The 22,293-nt window shown below is 39.0% G+C and overlaps 1 protein-coding gene across 1 annotated transcript; it reads right to left on the bottom strand.

The window, feature by feature from the left end:
* Positions 1 to 7,116: 7,116 nt before the first annotated feature.
* On the bottom strand, positions 7,117 to 20,400 carry ZFAND5 (zinc finger AN1-type containing 5). Its single transcript, XM_083883821.1, is given in 7 exon segments — positions 7,117 to 8,762; positions 9,014 to 9,139; positions 19,211 to 19,308; positions 19,715 to 19,811; positions 19,814 to 19,825; positions 20,210 to 20,294; positions 20,296 to 20,400. Coding segments are annotated over 7 exon segments (633 nt in total). The 5' UTR covers positions 20,362 to 20,400; the 3' UTR covers positions 7,117 to 8,613.
* Between the last annotated feature and the right edge of the window lie 1,893 nt (positions 20,401 to 22,293).

Here is a 22,293-nt window from a genome sequence, read left to right as displayed (position 1 = left end):
GGGAGAGTGAGGGGCAGTGATTTTCAGATGCGGCTCTTACCTAGAACAGAGCTGGGCAGCAAGCAGGTGTGTTTGAACAACAAACCTCTTAAAAACACAATGACTAGGTTTGGGAAAACAGAGATTTCAAACAGTACTTTTTGTCTGTATTCCACCTAACTAAATTATGTTTCATTTAAAAAAACCCAAACATAAGTTAGCAACTTAACTGATGTTAGTAAAACATTCCCTTAAAAGAAGCATATTTAGCAAAAAAGAAGTGGAAGTTACCCTGACTGCTTAGGAGTTGCAGTCCATAGTGGCATTCTTGCTTTCAGCTTTTCTAAAAATAGTTCTCAATTTGTAGCCCAAACCAGTATACTACTTAAATACTACTTATACTCCAGGTTGTGCATATATTAACTTCCTTCAGTATTAATAAGGTCTGCAAAGTTATGTTCTTGGTATAACCTTTTACCACAGTTAAAAACAACACACACACACACACACACACAGACAGAAACACAGATTAGCTTTTCAAAATATGTGAACTGCTTTAAGAAAATCAGACATGTTTCCTTCAGACTGCTAAAGTGCTATCATGAGTGGGGGTGAAATGAAAGAGAAAATAGCAGTCAAAGGTTGTGCAGGAGTTAAGTTACAGAGTAAAGGTAAGGCAGCAGAAGTGTATGGTTATTCTCACCTATTGGTACTTTTCTTTGGCATTGGTATGACACAATTGTTTCCTGAGCTGGAGTGCCAGTGATTGAAGAATTTTAATAGCCTGATGAGGACCAAGTGTGGTGCTGGGTGGACTTCAGCCTCTGGAGAAGCATACTGGAGTTCACATATCTTATGGGACAGTATCTGCTGTAAGTAAATATAGAAATGGCAACTCTAGGCTTCATCTGGTTTTGCCCACCAACACAAGCAGTGGTGGAACTATGTCCTGAATAGTGCCTGTTCAGCCCCCAGCCAAGGGGATGCTGCTCCTCCCCTGGCCCTTCCTAATACCACTCTGAAGCTTGGGGAAAGCAGGTATGCCACAGTGACACTTAAAGAAGCAAGGAGAGCTGGGTCCAGAACATGGCACCGCTGCTTTTCCCAGCCAGGGGCAGCTTAGATCTCAGATGTTGCACCCCTCTTGTTGAAAGATGGTGTTGGTGCTTGGGGCATTCCTAGATGCTGTACCTCTGCTTCAGGTAGTGTAACTCACCCACCCTCTCTGAGGGTGACACTGCTCTTTCAAATGTGGCTTTTTAACTTGGATCACTTGACCAAAAACAAATCAGGAAGCAATTGTACAAGTTAGGGTAAAACTAGTGCAGTAAGACAGTCAAGCAGCTGGTGGCAGTAGTCTGATAATATGGCACAGCTGGAGGCAGAACTGCAGGACCATGTCCTTGCTGACTCCTTCCGTGCTCTGTCCTCCCTTCTGTGCACTGAGGACAGCAACCCTTGCCCACCAGCACAAGGGGCTCTGGGAAATGAAGAGGCAGAGTCAGTAAAAGTTCTGACATCACTATTCACTAATATAACCTTTGGCCTCCAGAGCTATTTGTGGATGAGTGTTACATGCCCTTATTTACTGAAGGCTGGCCAACACTGAGAAATGACTCTGTGCTGAACTGTGATTCAGCCCCAGAAGATGACAAACACAACACTGCTTAGGGGAAATAAGGAGTATATTAACTTGAATCTCATGGCCATTTCCTAACCAAGTACAATTTCCAAACACTAGCTTAGAAAACGTTGCTGAGAAGCCAGTGAACTGCTACTACTGTCAGACCTTTATCTATTGGCAGGTCCAGACATGTAATTACTAACTTCAGTAAAAGTATTCCCGTAAATGTGAAGCTATTTCCGCAACCTGCAGGTGACTGGCTCACACTCAGCTAGCAAACCTTGAAGTCACAATGGCAAATGTTATTCTTTGCATCACTGCTATGCTTGAAGCTACCAGTCAAACTGTTCCAGCACGGAGACAGAAACCGCAATTCCTCAGCAGCATGTGCAAATCCATGTGTAGTGGTCTCACCTCTCCTGCTGGCCTCTGCATTGCCCTCACACTAGACCCAGTACCCAGTGAACTTCCCATGAGCTGCTGTAGTGACTGCATTGACAACAAAACATCCAAAACTTTGGTCATACAAGGTCAGTCTGGAATTCTAACAGAAATACACAAATTGGTATGGATATTATCCATCATATGAATTCAGCAATCAAAGGAACCAGCTCAGCCTCACTCTGAAGACTGAAACCAGACTGAAAGGGATCAAGATTTTTCCAGGGTCATAAATCTACTTTCCCCTCATAAATCCCATGCTACTTAAAATACAACTAAGGAAAATCTACTTTAGCCTAATCCTCTTTAAACCCAATCTGACCTGGTCTCCAAGAAGCATTATCAAAGTCAAATAGTCCTATGCACAAACTGTTTCACAGGCTTTATTGGGAACTTACAATAGAGTCATCATGTACTCAACTTCTCACTGATCCACTAAAGAAAATTCAGTCAAATCTAAAAATGTTTTCCACCCAAGGAAAACCCTAAGCAAAAGATGACACAGGGTGGATGGGTTATAAATAATATATATGTGTACTATGGTAAAGAGTAGATGAACAAGAATGAGGGATAGTGAATTAAATTAATTTCCTTTCCCTCAAACCTGTGCTACAATCTCACTGATACTACCAAGTGAAGATTCACAGTGGGAATCTCTTTTGTCCATTCTTTTTTGCTGTATTTGAAAATATATTAAACAGGCAAAAAATTAGACACAGGCACTGCGGGTCTCCGAAAGTGAAAGGTCAGAGCTGTTGGTAGCATTTCCTCACCTACATGCTTGCCATGCAATAGCTTGGCAAATGCTTTCTGTGTCTAACACCTCTCACAAGATTATGCCAACAAGATAATAAACATCTCCACCAAAAAGCTTTCAGACAACAAAATACATTACCTACCAGTCAAGACAGCTATCAGTGAAATCTGAAAGTAAACCAATAAAGAGAAGTCCAAAATAAACATCTCTACATAGGCACAGTTAACATTTAAGGACACCTTTCAGACACTGGATTGACTGCAGCAGAAACATGAAGCTGACAGAAAAGTTCTGCAATGAGCAGGGCCCCATACTTAATCATGGCTCAGTTTATATTATTATTATTATTGTTATTATTAAATTATTGTAGCATCTAGAAGCAATAGGAAGAACCTAAGAACACTCGGACTAGGAAAAGGCTAAAAAGTGACTTCCCATCAGTAGTGCTCACTGCCCTATCAAAATAAACTCCTGGTAAAACCCCCAAACAAAGTATTTAAAAAGTATTGATTTTTCCCTGCTCAAACCAAACCATGGTGAAGATGGCTGGATATCGAGGAGTGTAAAATCAGCTCATACACAGCCACATTGCACAGTAGCTTAACTAGTGATTCAATGGGCAGCTCAGGTGTCTTGAGTCCAATTAGGCAAGTATATTTAGCTACTATGCAGTCAGTGACTCTAACTCCTTCCTGGGATTTCAACATTCTTCATGAAACATGCCAGTCTTAGTGGTCAGTTTAAAAAATATGGCTCTGGTCTACCAATAGAGAAGATCATGCTACACTGGTAAGTGGAACACACATCCCCCAACATTTTTTAAAAAAATCCCAAATGTAATCATGTAATCATTTGAAAAGCAAACAAAACAAAGAACTTGATCCACAGTCACAGTAAGAATTGAGAAATGTCACCTGTGCATTGAGCAAAAATAGCATCACAGAACAATAGCAGTAATTTAGCATTTACAGGCATCCCAATGGGAACTTGAAAGGACGACTCTGGAAGTGCCTTCTCTTGACACAGATAATGAGTAACCTGTAAAATGCCTACAAAGTGGAAGGCACTTCACCCTGCAGCCCTCTCAGATGCCTACTCAGCAAAGTGAAACCTAACCTGCCTTGGACCAGGTCTCATCATACAATAATTAGAGAATCACAGAATATTCTAAAGGGACTCACAAGGATTATCAAAGTCCAACTCCTAGTCTATCCTGCGTTGCTTGTACTCAGGTGCAAGAGCAGATGTAACTATCTGACTTATTTTTTATTTTCTCTCTATAGTGAATAAACCTCAGACTGTGATAAGCAGGCTTACTGTTGCTTGGAAATTAATGCTGGTGTAGATATAGAGAGAAAAGAAAGAGCACCACAAGAGGGTTTAATGAAGCCACAGATATCTCACTTAGGCAGTTTGAGCCGAAGTAACACTCACTTGGAAAGCCCATCTTCCAACACTGCTACAGTGCTGGCCATGAGCTTAAAACAGAAACACACACTGAAATGAAAGAGGCACTAAAAAAAGAACTTGCCATCTGGATCTCACCATCTAGTACAAAAGACAAGTACAAGACAGCTTCTTCAGGAAGCTATGACACTAGTAATTTCAAGTACTAACTTTTTTTTAATAGTAGATTTTGCCTATCAAGTTTAACAGTTCAGTCAGTGTTTTTGGTTGCTATTATAGATGTTGATTCTTGCATTTATTTCAGAACTCCCATCTTTACCCTTATTTTAATTTAATTTACATCAAACCACAGACTGCTGATATTCTGCTAATTTGCATCCTACAGAACTCAATTCTTCATAACATGAGTGATCCAGTCTTTGGTTCTGCTATATTAGGGTGATGTGCCTTTTCAAGCAGAAATGGCCTTTGAATTTCCTTCAGTTAAAAAAACCCCAAACTCCAGCCCTGCTTCTTTGGCCATCACTAAGCTACTTCTAAAACAGGCAACTTAAAGGCTGAAGCACTTTCTGCCAAGTGTTTACAGTAGATTAAATGAGAACTCAGGTTTGCAAAATGGCATTTAAAACTCTGTGGTGATAACGTTCACTGCACTCAGAGAGAACTTTGTTCCTTTGTTCCTATATTTTGACATATAGGCACCAATTATTTTTCCAGCTGAAGTTTTTTAACTATTCCAGTTTATCATATGTCAATTCCAAAGCCATCCAGGTATTTTCAGATGTGCTGCCAAAGCTCTTCATGTCTCCTAATCAGAAAGCGGTCCATCAAACATCGTGGGTGTTTAATTACAAAAAAAAAATTAAGGGAGCCAGTAATATGTTATTTGTGAGAAAACATATTTCTGGCTGATGGAGAAACTAAAGAAACAAGCAGAAAGACCTGTACAGAGAGCAAAATTCCATTTGTGACTGAGTCATAGCTGCTTAACACACCTGGATATCTGAAACAAACTAATTCCTCATCTGCTGTACATTTCCTCCTTCAAGCAGATGCGTCAGATGATATTCCAGAGCAGCTCAGGAACAAGGAAAAAATTACATGCATTTTGACTCATCAGGGACACCAGACCTCAGTCAAATCCGCACCCTTTCAGTGACTAGGAGCCAGGACACTCAATTACACTTGTGAACAATCATCTTCCAAAGGTGTGCAACCAATGATCAATAGCATGGTTTCAAAGAGCTAAGTACCATGAAGACAGTCAGGGGTTCTCGACCCCATGGCATCCTTATGCACCACAACCAACAACCAACCAAAGCATCTGGCAGTTCATCAGCACTGGAACCACCACAGGAAAGCCATCCTTACATTCCAGATTTCAGGTTTAATATTAATAGCTGTCAGTAAGTTTGCCTAGAATCATGTGGAACATAGTAGTGCACAGCCATAACACTTGGGGCTAGGCAAGCGTTTCACAGATTAAAAATTATGAAATCATTACCTAGATGTTTTCATTTACTCATGTGTTTATATGGTCCTTTTTGTTTCCTATCCAAAAAAGTCACCATCATTGTTTAAAACAGAGTGAGACTCTTCCCAGAACATTGTTTATGCATGAGTTAAAAGGAGCTTAGTCTTACAGACAAATGTTAAATGAAGATCAGTGATATGTGAAGCAATTATGTTTCTTTCTAGGAAGATGTAGCAGCATCTGCATTTAAGTCTAAATAGCGTCCCTAGTCACGTACTTTGTCAATGCCTGCTCTTTTCAAACTTTCCCTCCTACATTTAGCAAGCCTCAGAATCACTGCTCAGGAGTGATTATACACACTGTACACACTATTAAAAGAACAAAGCTCTGGCTAGCTTGCAAACTTCAGGACAGGCTCATACCCTATTTAAATGTTATTAACATGATACAGTTCAGTTTTACAGGAAAAAGAGGGATTTCATTCCGTATTTTCCTGTACGGATGTGTCAAGATAAAGCATTTCAACAAGTGCTCTCAAGTACAACCTTTGAACAGAAAAAAATCAGATTGCAATTGAGACCACCATAATCATTAACTAACAGTATCAGTACTAGTACCAGTCCTAAACCACTCTAGCCAAGAAAGCATCAAACCCAGTCAGTTCTTCAAATATCCAGCTACGATGACAGGACATTCTCAGATTAAAAAAAAAAAAAGCCAACAGTTCTATGCTGTAGTGGAGTTTCCAATGTTGCTTTAACACAAACGGTAGAAAAACTGTAATTCTGATGCTTTAAAGCAGTTCCATGAAGTCCCAGAGCATGGCTGTGCTCCCTTACTGGAGGTACACAGTGGCTGGAGTATTAACTTATCATGTTGACTACCAGCTGACTGGTGGGATACACACTATCCACTTCTGATGTAAGCAATTTTTACAGATCATCCGGTATTGAAGATGTCTTCCTCCACTGCAACACGTGCTGTGTACTCTATCGATTTCCTACCCATTGGAAAGGATAAACCAGGTACTTTTACCACTTGTATTTGGTTGTGGACACTGACAGTAACTCTGCCAAGGTCTGCTGGTGAGGATGTGGAAAGAACAGTTTAGTCAGTTTACTGGTTCTATCATGACAGATCCACTGGAAATTAGTAGGTTCACTGCTAATACTTTCCTTTTCTCCTTTTAAAGCACATTGTTGTTTGCTGGCATTTTTGTCAGGTCATCAAGTACTTACCTGTATTCCAGCGGCTCATGCAATTTGTCTCAAAAAAAGCTGGTATGTACAAATAAAGACATAGGTAAGCTTATGCATAGGACAACATCTCTAACAACTCATATTAAACTTTGCACTTGAGCCTCTATAAGGTCACATTCTCATTACAGCAAGAACTAAAACCAACGAACTGCCATAAAATGAAGTATTTCCTTCTGTACATTATTTTTATTATTTACATAATACAATATAGCATAGATGCTGGGTAGCTTATGTGCAATACATAAATATGAACTATCTGTACATGTTTGCATACCTAAAAACTCAAAAAACAAAGTTAGAAGCGAAAACCTGACGCTTTTAATAGTGAAGTAAAAACCAAGACTGAACACTGGCAACAAAAATCAGGTCAGAAGTAGTGCCTTGTGTACGTATGTAACTATTTACAAATGAGAACAGGCATTACCACAACACTAGTCTAAACCGTATTTGTTTATATAAAAAACCCAAATTTCATACATCACAAAAACCCCTTCCATTATAACACAGAAGTGATATATATTACCAGACAAGCATCAGTGAAGAATACTGCCTTTTCTAGAGTTGTTATTGTACAATGCCGTAGATAACGCAGCCCATGCAATACACCCAAGAACACTACAGTCCTATACCCAAGTACAATTAAAAATGATAAAGCAGCCCTCCAAGAGTGGTTCCAGCTACCATTTAAGTCTACAGCAGCCATGTTAGGTATGGTTTTCCATGCAGAACGGTGCAACTGCTACATTTAAAACTAGAAAAATTAATTTCTAATATTCTTCTGAACTTGGAACACACAGAACATAAGTAGTACATGAATAATAAACTGCTCTAGTATTTCAGCAACTTATTTAGACCTGTGTTGCTTGACAGAGATGCTGTGATATGTCTAGAAACATTTGTAACTGTTTTTTGAAAACCAATCTTACAATATTGTGCTACACAACATTTTTAGCTATGCAAGGAAAAGCAGACAACTCTGTTGCATGTCAGTTCATAAGCTCCTAACGGGACATTTCCTTTGGGAACTTTTTTTCAAGATTCTAAAGTTAACATAATCTTTTAAAAAATATTTTTCTTTTCATATGTATCTGATTTTTTCTATTTTTCTCATTGCAGCTGTTAAGTGACTTAAATATGGCATCAACACTCATCTTACTGGGATGGTAGACCCCTCTACACAGCTCGCATTCTGCTTGAAAACTAAAATGGAGTGTGGCAACTAAAAGTAGAATGAGATTTTAAATGATAGAAGTAGACTCCCAACTGTTTTGATGTATCCTTCTCCAAAACAGGCATAAAACATAAGCTGAACATCAAATACCTCATGCACACCTCAAAAGGCAGAGCTGCTGCACACATGCGGATTGCATACATCTGTTTGGCACATGTGAACTAGAGTCTGTCTCTGTGCATGTGTATTCCTGTGCAGGTTTCTGATCATCCATCTATTCTGGGGAGGGCATATATATTTTCAATGGCTGTGTCTATCCAATTCTGCCTGTAACAAACACTCAAACATTTGAAGTATCATTTAGACAGACAGGACTAAAAGTAAAACTTTGGAAAACAAAGGAAAATGACCATGCACCTGCTCTTTTCATGTTTTTTTAGGATGTATTGAAAAATAAAAGCCCCACAAAAAGTCAGTCAGTCTTTTCACAAGCAGATTAATTTATATTCTCTGAATTTTTTCAGCCACTACAACAGGATTCTCTTTTCTGATTTTTGCGGCAGCTTCTGCTTTATAATCATATGGGCAGTTATGCTTGTCAGAATAACGGTGAAGTCCACAAAATAGATTTCCACATCGGCAGTCAAATCCTGTACACAGAAAAAGAAGCAACATTACTAGGAAGATTAGCTTTTAATTAAGGTGTTAATTAAGGGTGCAGTCACTACAAAGGGTATATGTTTATCGATTATGACATATAGAGTAAGAAAAATAAATGGCTTTACTAAATCGTGTGAATTGTGAAGAAGCTGATAAATTTAACAGAATGCATTTTGTCAAGTTTAATCTAGCAAGAGGTAAAATAATGCAAATTTGTTTAAAATTGACAATACTCTCATACCTGTAAGGCCAACCTTCTTCCTGCACATGAAACATCTGTTCTTCTTTGGTTTTGGCAGTTCAGCAGCTCTCTCTTCACTCTCTGAAGTACCAGGCTGAGAAACTGATGGGCTTGGCTGAGTAACAACTGTTAAAGCACGCAAAGGAAATAAGGGTTAAATTTTGTTTTCTTGACTTCACTAGGTATCCAGCAGTATGCATATATTAAGGATTACTTCACCCACTAAGACCCTGTTACCTAAAGTACTAAAATCTAAAAATCAAGAAATACGGATTTTTAGGTACTTTATTCATCCCTTCCAACTCTACTTGAGATACTCAGATTTCTCCCTTCATTTCAACCAGCTAGAAAACCTATAGCATTTATTCATTATACATATATATAGGTGTATACATATATTCGTTATATGGGCTTGAAAAGCATGACAGAAAATCCATGTATACCTTTTATATTTAAATAAATCATATGATCAAGTAATCATCTGAAACAGTAATGATACCGTCACAGCTAAAGTTGCTAAACATAGATACCTCTGTAGGAAATGTAACTAACAGGAACATATTTTAGAAAAACATGAAATTCAGTTAAGTGTTGCTGTTATAGTACTGGGTGGTTTTGCCACTTCTGCAGTGAAGTCAGATATCTAAAGCAGCCCACCAAGACAGCAGCTAGGAAGCTGTTAATTCTGTGACAGATCCAGAATACAGCTACAAAATACACAGTTCAAAAGAGCCCTAATTTAAATAAGAAAGTGCAGATTTGCATTGCATTTCTGTGGTTTTTGTAATTTATTCAGGTTCAGTGTTCAATCAAGTATAGCCAAAATGAATACTTTCTCAATTGCCTCTTTAGACATTTTTAGAACATCTTTAGACATGGCTATTTTATTTAAAAGTGTTTTTTCATAAAAATTTTATTTTTTTAATTGATTATCTTCTTCGTATCCAAAACTGGAATTAAGGAAGGCTGAGAGATGCACCTGTACACAACTGTAATACCTGCTCTTGGTACAAGTTTACTGAACACTCCCAGTGTATGATAACATCCATCACAATGTCTGTTATCTACATAATGTATTTCATAACAAATGGAGTATATAAGCCTCAAGGATGTATTTGCAATCAACTTCATACAAACATGGTTTGTTAGATGAGATTCTTTTGAATAGTACTTGTTTTTTGACATTGTTTTTGCATTGTCATAGAAAACTTCACAATTTGCCATACAACAAGAAAGGCCCCAGGCAAGAGTTCATAATCTAAACAAGACCTATAAGCAACAAACTCTCAGAAGTAACAGGAAATCTTCAGTGCTCATCACCAAAAGTTTTCATGCAATAAAACAAATGACTGCTAATATTTTCTTATATTTCTACATCACAGCAAGAATCCTGATGAACCAAGGTCATTTACAACCTGTTTTGTCCCATTGTAGATATTTTATAACTTTTGTTTTTGGTGAAAACAATTTGTTTTGATTAAGATTTTCTAGATGAACAAATATGACACTCTGAATTTGTCTTTAAATCCTAAGAAAATCAGTGTTCACTACCAGTTAGTCTAATGGAGAGCCTGTGACCAAAAATTGGCTTAACAGCCAATTGCTTAACAGCAATATCACAAACTGAGTGTACCCGTTGGATGTCATGCACCTTGGCTAACAGCCATCAGCTATGGCCTTAAAAAATATATATATAAAAAGACTAAACACCTCCCTAAAAGCATAGTCAAATTCCTTTTTAAAAGACTTGTTACATTGTTAGTTTGTTTCAAAATGAAATGCTAATTGTAAGCCAAGACAGATGAATAAGAGGAACCAGAAACATGCACATTGCAATTCAGTGTGCAGTTAGCTGAGGGAAAACTCCATCTACATCAGAACCCATTAAAAATTTTCATGTTGGATGCTGTTTCAATCTTTTCTTTCGCTGTTTGCAAAAGAAAATGTAGAGGGGGCAAATGAACAGTGATATTAAGTCACTCACAACATACACTAAGAGAAAATGAAAATGAGAAGAGAACCACTTATATGACTGCCTAACACATATCAACAAGGAAGCAAAAATGGAAACAGCAACTTCCCAGGAATTACCAAGGCAAAAAAGACAGCTTTGTACATCACTCTACCACAAAACAACGCCTCTGACAACAAACTCATCTTGGGAAAATGCTACCAATTACTACAGGTATACTTCCATCTTCACATCAAGAAACTGCAACAATGGCAGCCCAAAACGAGTAAAATGCTGAAACTAATCTTAAGAAACAGCAGCAGCACATTTCCTGAAAGCACTGCTGAACAGGATCCCTTCAACAGGATCCCCTCCAACTAAAACATCTTCCAAGGAGGAAAAGCAGTACACAATTTGCAGTAATGGTCACTAAAAGATACCAAGAAAAGAGGGGACAGCTCCCTAAATCCAAACTAAAATTATTACTTTATTACTCTTTAAGAATAAAGGATTCTCCTATTATTTTATGCCAGCAGACTTTAGTCTGATTGGCTTTTATGATATTTGTAAATCTGCTTGAGAGTAATGATGAGAAGAAAAAGCTGCCTACCCTGTGCCCTAAAGCTTAGAACTCCTTTTTCATCAACCTGTAGATGAAAAATAGTGAAAACCTGTAGTTGTTCTGACATGACACCAGGAGCCCACCTAAATCCAAATACTGTTCTTACAGCTGCTTGTCACAAAAGGCTTCCTTTAACACAAAAGACAAATCCAACTGGGCAAGTAAAATTCCAGTCCTCAACATATTAAATTAAATTCATGCCAGGAATCACACAATATTAATCAAAGTGCTCTAAATGATTTATGTATCATCACAGAACAGGTGGCTGAAAAAAATGCCAAAAGCTGGAAAATAGTGGTTACTGGTACTTGTCAACCTGCTTCCTCAGTAATAGCATTCAGATGAAGCAAACTCCTCCTCACTAAAACTTCTCACTGCCGTAAAAGAGCTCTTACATGAACTTTTTCATCCAAACTGGGGAAACATGGATTTGGAGGATGTGGTGGATAAGGAATTGACTGGACGGACACAGCCAGGGAGATGTGATCAGTGGCTGTGTGTCTAGGTGGAGACTGGTGATGAGTGGTGTATGTAAGGGCACTGCCTTGGGACCCCTGCCCTTGAGTATCTTCATCAGTTACACAGACAGTGGGATTATTAAGTGCACCCTCAGCACGAAGGAGGAGATGCCAGATAGGGAGATCTGGAAAAACTTCAGAAGTGGGATCAAGACCTGACCATCTACTCTGCTACTGTAGACCCCACCTGGGGTGCTGAATCCAGCTCTGGGGTCCTTAGCACAGGAAAGATGTGAATCTGCTGGGTTAACACCAGAGGAGGGCCACAAAAACGATCAGGGGGCTGAAGCACCTCTCCTATGAAGTCAAGCTGAGAGAGATGGGGTTGTTCAGCAGAGATGACAAGGCTCTAGGAATACCTTACTGAAGCTCTTCCAAGGTTAGAGGGCTTATAAAATAGAGGGATGAACTTATACATGGGCAGATAGTGACAGGACCAGGGGAAACATTTTTGAATTACAAGGGAATTGTATTAGATGTTAGGCATAAATTCTTAACTCCAAGAGTAATGACACACAGGAACAGAGGAGTTGGAACTAGATGATCTATAAAGACCCTTCCAATCCAAACTATGGTTCTGTGTAGCCCTCTCCATCACTTCAGTTATGTCCCTTCCTGTCTCTGGCTCAAGACCTGCAAAGATTTACTTCATTCAAATTTTACCAGATCAGTTCTCCTACTACAATGCCAAAAACTTTAAGAACAACTGATTTTCAGAATTGGATAGGCTTTTATTAACTACTATTTTGGTCTTATAATTGCATGTAGGCACTATAAAGATGCATTACCATCATGCCCAATGATGACTAGTATCTTAGCACATTAATGATAAAGACTAACAGAATCCCATACTCGAGGTGGCTGCCTGAAAAATTCTACACACATACAGGCATTTCATAACGAATTTGAGAAAATTTCTTTCAAATGTAGCGTAAACATAAGGTGCATCTTTAAAAGAGAAGCAGCAAGGCCACTGATGGAACCCATCAGCCATGTGACAAAGTACAACAGCTACTCAATCTACATGCAAAAAGGTTCTACAAACTGGGGAATAAAGTTCTTCTTAGACACATGGGAGTGCCACTCAAGATTAAAAACCACTCTAAGTCAACAATGTTCAAAGCTGTCAGTAGTTTTTCTTATATAAAACAGTATGGCTACTTCAAAAAAAACATGTATATTATCAGTATTACAGAGATTTCACACTGGAAAGGAATGAATCTGATGTTTCAGTTGAAGAAAACACACTGAAAATAAATCAGTACTATTTTCTAACATTCCCCATATCAAAAGTGACCAGAAAGGGATATAAAAGTAACAGAATAAAGTTTATAAAACTTCTCTGACTGAAGAAAAATTCACGAAAATAAGATGTAAACACCTTAAACTTCAAGGATAATATTTCTTGAAAACACAGGGGGAAAAAAAAAAGATATAAAGACCATGACTTGATGAAGTTCATTGCCAATTCCTCCACCACTGCAGAAATGGAAAAAATAAAACAAGAGAGAGAAAAAGTAAAGTCAGAAGTTATCCAAAAGACATTAGATACATTTCTGCAATTCTGGAGCTGAAAGAATAGTAGTAGTAGTACTACTAGAAGCAATACAATCCTTTTACTGCATATTAGCACAATTGTCCTGGTTTCAGCAGGGATAGAGTTGTTTTATTTTCAGTAGCTGCTACAGTGCTGTATTTTGGATTCAGTACAAGAATAATGCTGGTAACATTAATAAAACTAATGTTTTAAGTGCTGCTAAATAGTGCTTTTACTTTAAAACAAAGACTTTTCTGTTTCATGTGCTCTGCAAGCAAACAGGTGCACAAAAAGCCAGAAGGGAGGATCAGTGGGACAGATGATCTGAATGAACTAGCCAAAGGAATATTCCACACAACAGAGCACCCTTCCCAATATAGAAATGGGAGGGCTGTTGACTGGGAGCTGTCAATCACTGCTGGGGGATGAGTTAGGCATTGGTCAGCAGGTGGTGACCAAATGTAGTACACATCACTTGTGAAGTTTCTCGGGTTTATTCTTTTTTCCCCTCTTTTTGTTACAATTATATTGTTATTATCATCAGTATTGTTTATCTTACTTGGTTTTAATTATTAATCTGTTTTTATCTTAACCCAAGGATTTAGTTTCCCCCCCCAGTTGTCCTCACCCCTGGGAAGTGAGAACTGAGTGGCTGCATTCTACTTAGCTGCCAGCTGGGATTAATCTAAGACAACAAAGTGCTTGTGTATACAATTTTAGTCTCGAAAGATGGGCAGTACCTATTATGCTTTAGCAAGCTTTTACTCAGGAACAACTGCTATGCCAATCTAGCTGCCTGTGATGAAAGACTGCAAAACAAACCTCCATCATGCTTACTTTCATGCCAAAGAGCGGGAATAAAAATGTTCTGCAGCATGCCACTCATCTTATGCATGCCCAACTCTTAATTTGTGTACTTGTGTATTTATTATCTTAATTTAATATGGCACATTAATACAACATAAAGATTCCCCAGTTTCAGTACCATATAGAAACACAGTTAAATTTAGTTACCATTAGGACTTGATGTGTGTGGTGTATCACTATTAGAATAATAATAATAATAATGTGCTATCACCAACACACACAGCACCAGCAGTTAGGTCCTCAGCGTTTCTGTATGCAGTGGACAGCTTCAGGGCTCACAAGAGATTTAATTTCTGAAATTTTTCAATCAGGAACATTTACCAAAGATACAGTGGACATGGGAAACATGAAGACAAGCTAATTATTTTCAACATAATAGAGCATTATTTGACAATGTTACTAATAGACAATAGACAATAGACAATGTTACTAATACAACAGAACTGTTTACAGAGAGCAACATGTTGAAACTACTACAGCCATGTGTAAAAACAAACCAGAACTAACAAGGCACTCATTACAACCAGATTTAAGGAACATCATGTACTTACATCTTGATCTTACCAGATTTCATAAGCTACATTACTTACATCTTACTCAGAATACCACCTGCAACACACTGGCTCTACCTACAACATACCAAGGGTAACTCACTACAGGGTCTCTCAACCTGAATGGCAAACAGGTATAAAAAGCTCTAACCCTAACAGCTTGATAGAAAGCAAAGAGACATGCCAACCACCATTGCCTGCTGTCTTCTAACACTGCTGCTGCTGAATGAAAGGGTAAGTTACAGCACAGATGGAAGTTAAGAGGATTTGGATATTTTCAAAATATGTAATTTACACAACACCATTATCAGTTCAACTGCTGGTTTAATTTTTTATAAGCAATACTACATGCATCTAACATGACTCCCTAAACCAGAGCATTACTGAATTAAAAAAACCAACCCAACCGACAAAACACCCTAAATCACAACAAAAAACAACCACAAGAAATACCAGACCTTGAGCCAGTGCTGATACTGTGTCTGGCAACAGTAACAGACCTGACTAGGACATTCAGCAAAGTAATTACCTACAAAAGTCTATGAAAATGGTAAGAATACGCTGTGCATTAAAACAATGATTGTTTAAATAAACTTGTTTTCAAAATCATTTATTTTTAGAGGTGTATTGGTTTTTCATGGCTTAGTTTTGGTAGCAGGAGGCTACAGAGGTGGCTTCTATCATCTTACACCTCTGGCAGAGCCAATCCCTGGTGTTTCCAAAGTGGGATGTGTCACTTTGTGGCTAATCAGAAACAGTGGTAACACCAGCATGGTAACATATTTAAGTAGAAAGAAAACCAGAAGTTGTTACACAGTTGTAATTTCAGCCAGACAAGAGCAGAATGAGAACCAACTCAGTAGCCACCACAGTCAGTGGAGGAGAGGCAGAAAGCGCTCCCAGCATTGGAGGCAGCCCATGGTGCAGACTTGGAGCCATGCTCCTGCAGCCATGGAGGTCCACAGGGATGCAGAGATTCACCCACATCCCAGGGAGGAGCCCCACACCAAAGCAGGGGATGCCTGAAGGGAGGCTGTGGCCCCATGGGAGACCTGTGGAGAGAGAAGCCCACACTGGAGCAGCCTGTCCTTGAAGGACTGTGTCCCACGGAGAAGTGACCGGCACTGTGGTAGTTTGAGGGGTGCCATTGCCCATGGGATGGACTCATGCTGCAGCAGTTCTCAGGGAGCTGCGGCTCCTGACACAGACTCATGCTGGAGAAGTTCATGGAGAACTCTCTTCAGTGGGAGGGACCCCTCAGTGCAGCAAGAGAATGACTCCTCTCCCTGAGCAGGAGGAGCCTCTGGTGATGAATTGACCATAGCCCCCAATCATTCTCTGGCTTCTGGCACCCCTGAGGTAGGAAGAACAGAGGAGGTGGGCGGTGTGTAGAGAGGGGGGGTGAGGGGGAAGTGTTTTTAAGGTCTCTTTTTACTTCTCATTATTCTGCTCTGATCTTGTTAGTGATAAACTCCATACCTCTAATTCAAGTCTGTTTTGCCTGTGATGGTATCTGGTGAGCACCTCTCCCCATCCTTATCTCAACCCATTAACCCCTCATCTTATTTTCTCTCCCCTGTCCAGCTGTGGAGGGGGAGTGATAGAGAGGCTTTGGTGGGTACCTGGCATCCAGTCAGACTCACTACAATAAGTTACAAGGAAACAAACACGTGAGTTACAACTGAGTTACATCCAACATGCCTTTCTTCAGATGTTAAAATACAATTAATTGTCCTAGCACCAGATTTATTCTGAAGGACAATCTAGGTTGCAACCTCAACCTGAGCAAAGAAAAAAAATCCCAAAATCCCAACAGAATCAAGAGATACAAGCTCCTCAAACTTCATAGTTTATTTTTTCTCGACTTCTCCACCTTCTAGTCAGTTGTTTCAATTCCAAAAGAAAAAAAGTATAATTTTATGCTAAAAGACTGGAAAAAAAGTTTACCAGACGCAGTCCTTCTTTTAAACTTTCTGATTCATAAGGGAAGCATACAAAATTTCTTTTCCTAATGAACATCTAGCAGAAGAGAATGCGACTGTTGAAGATACTGTTCATGGTCTATTACCATTTAGTTATGAAACTGTCCCTAGGGTCAGGCTATACTTACAGCTACACTGTGTTTCATTAACAATTCCATGACTGCATCATCTTAGAGAATCACACCTCATAAGAAAGTATTAACTTTTGTTGCTATTAGGCGATGGGAATTATTTATCATTGTTCCAGTTTGTCTTTGACAGGCCAACACATCAAGGATGCTACTGGAAAAAAGGCAGATAAAAAAATCTGCCTAGTCCAGACACCCAGACACACCAGGAATTTTTTTCATAAAAAGTCTAGTTCAGTTTCTCTTGCCTGCAAGACACAGAGTAATTCACCACTAAATATAGCAAACACTGTTTATTTACGATGTCCAACAAACCCTAATAATAGTATATAAGGACATTATCTTATGCTGTCTAGGATCTGTGCCAAACAATAATACTTAAAAGAGAACTTGGGCATTAGAGCAGCTGAGGCTGCCTCATGAATTTACAGGTATGTTCTCTCAGGAGGTAGTTTAGTTCTTCAAGTTTTTTTCCAGAGGCATTTAAATCCTCTGGTAGTATTTCCAGTTTTCTCTACATAAGCCTGTAACAGCTTTTACTGGTTTCAACCTGTGAGATCATTTACTACAATTCCTTGGTATCTTCGAGCTGCTTTGGATTTTTTCCCCACTCTAATCAATAGTGAGCTGTGCAACCCTATCATACACCTGACCCACAGTACCTGAAGAACAGGTTATTTATCAACAATAACTAAAGACTTTCTTTACAGCTGGCAAAATGACAGCTGTTCTAAGGAAAGTAAAATCACCTATTACTTCTGCACTACTACCATTTTATGTATCCCTATTTCCTTCTTGACACATTCCAGTGGGATTTCATAACACAGCACAATGGGTTAAGGAATATTGTTGCAAAGTCAAAATTACTTTTCAGTCACATATTGAAAGCCTCTTCAGATGACATCAGCTACAGAAATTTAATAAATGCAAAAAATCCCTTTTAGTTCCTAGATAATGAAAAAACCCAATATATTGTATAACTGTACTTTAGTTCATGTCACAGAACCTTGACTTAGCATGACTTATAAAAATGATAAAACCCTCTGTAGAAATACTGAGCAATTAAACATCAAGTGTCAGAACAGTCTTTGTTGGCAAAGATGTAACTAGATAAAAATCACTTTGATACAGTGCTGAGTGGCATCTGATGCCATTTTCATCTCAATGAGTTTGAAACTGAAAAAACATATTTTACCTTCAGCTTGAGTAAACAGACTTCCTACTACATATCAGTTTTTAGTTTTTAAAACTGTTTCAGAGCTGGTAAATTAAATTAAAAAGTCTATATTTGTTGAAATACAAAACAAGTGCATTAAGATATCCATTTGAACAAAGTGGTATGGATTCAGTTGTTCACTGGTTAGGTTAAGCCAGCTGGCCCTCCCTCTCTGCCTCACTCCAAGAAATAGTTTACACACTAAAGTTTTACTACTCCAGCTCCAACTATCCAGCATGAGAATAAAACTGTTAAACAGACAATTCACACACAGCAATTAAAGCTGCAACTAACCCCACATTCCTGAAACAATGCATTGGTTCTATCTATGGATTACTCAATTAGTTCAAGAACCCTAAGAAACTTCTGTTATTTCTAAACCACATATTCTCCCCTCCCCCACAGCCTCACTCCTGTGTAGAATGGAATTTATTAAGCACCCTTCTCCAAATACAATAAGCCATTTTGACTGCCCTGAGTCAGTTGGAATTGTCCTGCTAGACAATAAATTGTTCTGCTAGTTTAACTTCAAAACCAAACACCTTACCCTAACAGGATTTTAGAGCGCCTCACTTTTAAAAACCTATGTTAGGGATCTAAAAAGACTCTCAAAAGTGTCAATTCTTTTACTAATAAATAACATATATTTAAAAGCTGTTCTGGAACTAGTTCTTTTTCTTGATTCTGAGGAGACAGTACTCAAAAGCATCTTAAACACATTTCTTAAGACCACCACAAGACAACAAGAGAAGGCTACTCAAAGTAAACAAACCCTCTACTTGCGTTAAGTCACTGGTTGCGCCCAGTGTCAGTCTGAGAACATACCTGGCTCAGTCTCTGTTTTCGGTGTTAATTCTTCCTCTCTTGAAATGCTCATTTCTGTCATTTGCTGTGTTACAGGCAAAGCGGCAACAGGCACGTTTCTGTTTGAGCACAGTGAAACACATAACTTACATCAGTTTTACATTCATAATAAAAGCTTGCACTGTCCAGGCCCATTAATGAACTACTGGTTCAGTCACTACTAATATGTTATCCTGACCTATGTCTACTATCTTCAAAATACACTTCTTTAGTCTATTTTAGTTTCCCTAGAAGAAAATAGGCAAGCCTGTAACAAATTAGTTCTGTGAATAAACAAACCCCATTCTTCTTACTGCAGCTCTATAATACCAAATATTTGAATGATTTCTAAATTTATATGGATCCACAGAGCCCTGTCAGCTCCTTTTATCACTGCAGACACTCACTGCAACAAGGCAGGATTGCTGCAGGCCTTCCTGCACACTTGCAGCACATTCAACTGTCACAACACAACCTTAATTTTACCTTGTTTTTTCAGATGTGCTGCCAGCAGCACCTTCACAGTTGTTTAAGCTAGTGTCTGCTCTCTGTACAGATGCAGAGTCTGAGGTAGGACTGTTGAACCACTGGTTGTTCCTGTGTAACAAGAATTTGACAAGTTATGAACAAATTGCAGAAAACATGTTAATCAAATAGTCTACTATACAGCTATGAACTGCCTGCATACAATTTTCAATGTTACCGTTTATTACTTTTTACTTAAAAATCAAAATACAGATTGCATAAGTAAATGCTAACAGAAGTGGCTAAGTGGGAAAGCAAGTTATGGTTGAATGCCAAGCAAACCAGAACACATTACACAGAAATTATTTTTATCTTTACTGCACTTTAAAGTAGTATTCTCTTTGAATATTCATTCTTTCAGTTTAGCTTTCAAAAGTTCTGTTAAAAAATGTTCTAGCATTCCTTGCAATCCTCTGTATATTTTATTTTGAAAGAAAGAAAGAAACACATCCTTACCCATTGGGCTGATTCTACCACTATTCTGCTGTCGCTGAAGATGTTCTTTGTAGCAAACTGAACACATCCCATTTGTCCTAGGATTTTCCATAAAATCCACATCCTGTACTACACAGCATAGGCCCTGGGGTCTGGTTTGTCTCCTGAGTCATCTCGATGCTGTAAATAAAACCAAAAACTACATTAGGGGCTGGCATGTCACCAAAATCAATTACAGGGTTAAAAGTATTAAGAAATAGAAGAATTATAAGTATGTCTGCCCACCCTGCCCCACCGAGTGATATCACCATTCTAAAGAGGGTTATATGAATGTTAATATACCATTCAAGACTGCAATTTATTGCTAAGTAACATCATTATGAACCTTTAAGACAAGAAAAAGTGTCATCATACTAATACTGAGAAATAATATACTTGCTGATCACTGAACTGCGTGTGCAGGTTAATTTAATTTGACTGACATAAAATCCTTAAGTACCAGCTTCTGAGCACTAACAGGGATGTGCAGAATAAGTAAGACTAGGTTCATACCCACAAAACAGTTCTGGCAAATAGCATAGCTTATTTTTGCTGGACTCCAGCGGAGCCAAGAGACTCCAGGAGTAAAGCCTTGCTTTTCAGTGCTGACCTCACATCGTTTTGAGACTAATTCCACAATTAGCAGTACTTACTCTCACAAAACTCTTCCAAGGGAGATAACATTAACAACTCCAAACTGTTGAGTGTATTCTAGTACATAGCTTACACATTTACAAAATAAAAAAACCCTTCTCTAACCAAGTTGTGCCAAGACCTCTAAGCCTTCCAGAGGCAGACAGTGCTAAGCATTTTAGAAATAAGGTTTTCACCTTCACTGCCTGCTAACCTCTGCAAAGCAAGGTTAGTAGAAAACTGCATAGAAAAAGTAGAAAAAGCAGTCAAATCCTTGATTCCCAAGGGCAGTAAAACTGGAACACAGTAATCATGCATTTGCTACAAATCGAGGACACGTAATAATATTACACTAAAATTTAAATTTAGTAGAAGCTGTGCATATGGCACCTGAAGACATTTTTGTATTTGGATTGATGTTTACCTATTCAGAAATTGTCACAGTAAGAGATATTTGACAGCTGACACTTTCTAGAAGTCAAAATGCCAGAAGCAAATTAGTTACACTGTAAAGAAAAATGCCTCTAATTAAGAGAGTTCACACTGTAAGTAGTAAACTTACGTTTCTGTAGTACTACAACTGCAACTGACGAGTGCCTTCAGCTAAACTAAACTTCTGGGATCACAGTAAACCAAAACCAGGAGAAAGTAAACAAACAAAATTCATCTTGTCTGCTGGTGATCACAGGATCTAATTTTCCAGGTATAAATAGCTGCACTATTTATAGCTTTATGGCACCTTCCAGGTACAAACAGTGCCCTTTCTGGCTACAACACAGCTTCACACTTACTCTGATACAGTTTTGCAGCCAAACACACCAGTCAAGGCAGCTAGAAAAAAAGCCTGAACCACGAAGAGGAAATAAAAAAAAATCTTGTCATCTTTGACAAGATGTAGACCTATGTCTATGCAATACAAAAAAAAGACTACTTCTGCTCTTTTGTTACTAACCAGGTAAGATCAACATGCTATCAAACACACTGCAAACACCAACTGATCTGCTTAATTTCCAAATTAGTGGGCTAAAATAAAATTCACCACTTACTAAATGTTGCTTTAGGTGCCAACTCTTAATATTCTAGTACAAACTAGACACTCAGCAGCTCCTTTGGTCTGCAGAGTCTTCCACTACTTGAAATGCACGTTCCTAACGGAACCATCAAGTCGTTGCTACCCAACGCGGAACAAGTCGTGCTTTTCCAGGGTGCGGGAGGCGGCCGGGGTTTCACCCGCGGTTATTTCCAGGGTGCCTCCCGACAGTGGGGAGCCCGCTCTGGGGCACGCACCCGGGCCGACCCTGCCCCTGCCCCTGCCCCTGCCCCTTCCCGCGGGCCTGGGCCGGGCCGGCGGTGCCGCGGGGCGGTCACATGGGGCGGCGGGCGCCTGCGCTTTCCGCCTGTCAGGCGGCGTGACGGGCCCGGGCCGCCCGGGC

Source organism: Zosterops lateralis, assembly GCF_965231275.1.
Source record: "Zosterops lateralis genome assembly, chromosome: Z".
NCBI lineage: Eukaryota > Metazoa > Chordata > Aves > Passeriformes > Zosteropidae > Zosterops > Zosterops lateralis.
Note: the sequence above shows the minus strand (reverse complement) of the source record. Positions and strands in the feature narration are given on the sequence as shown.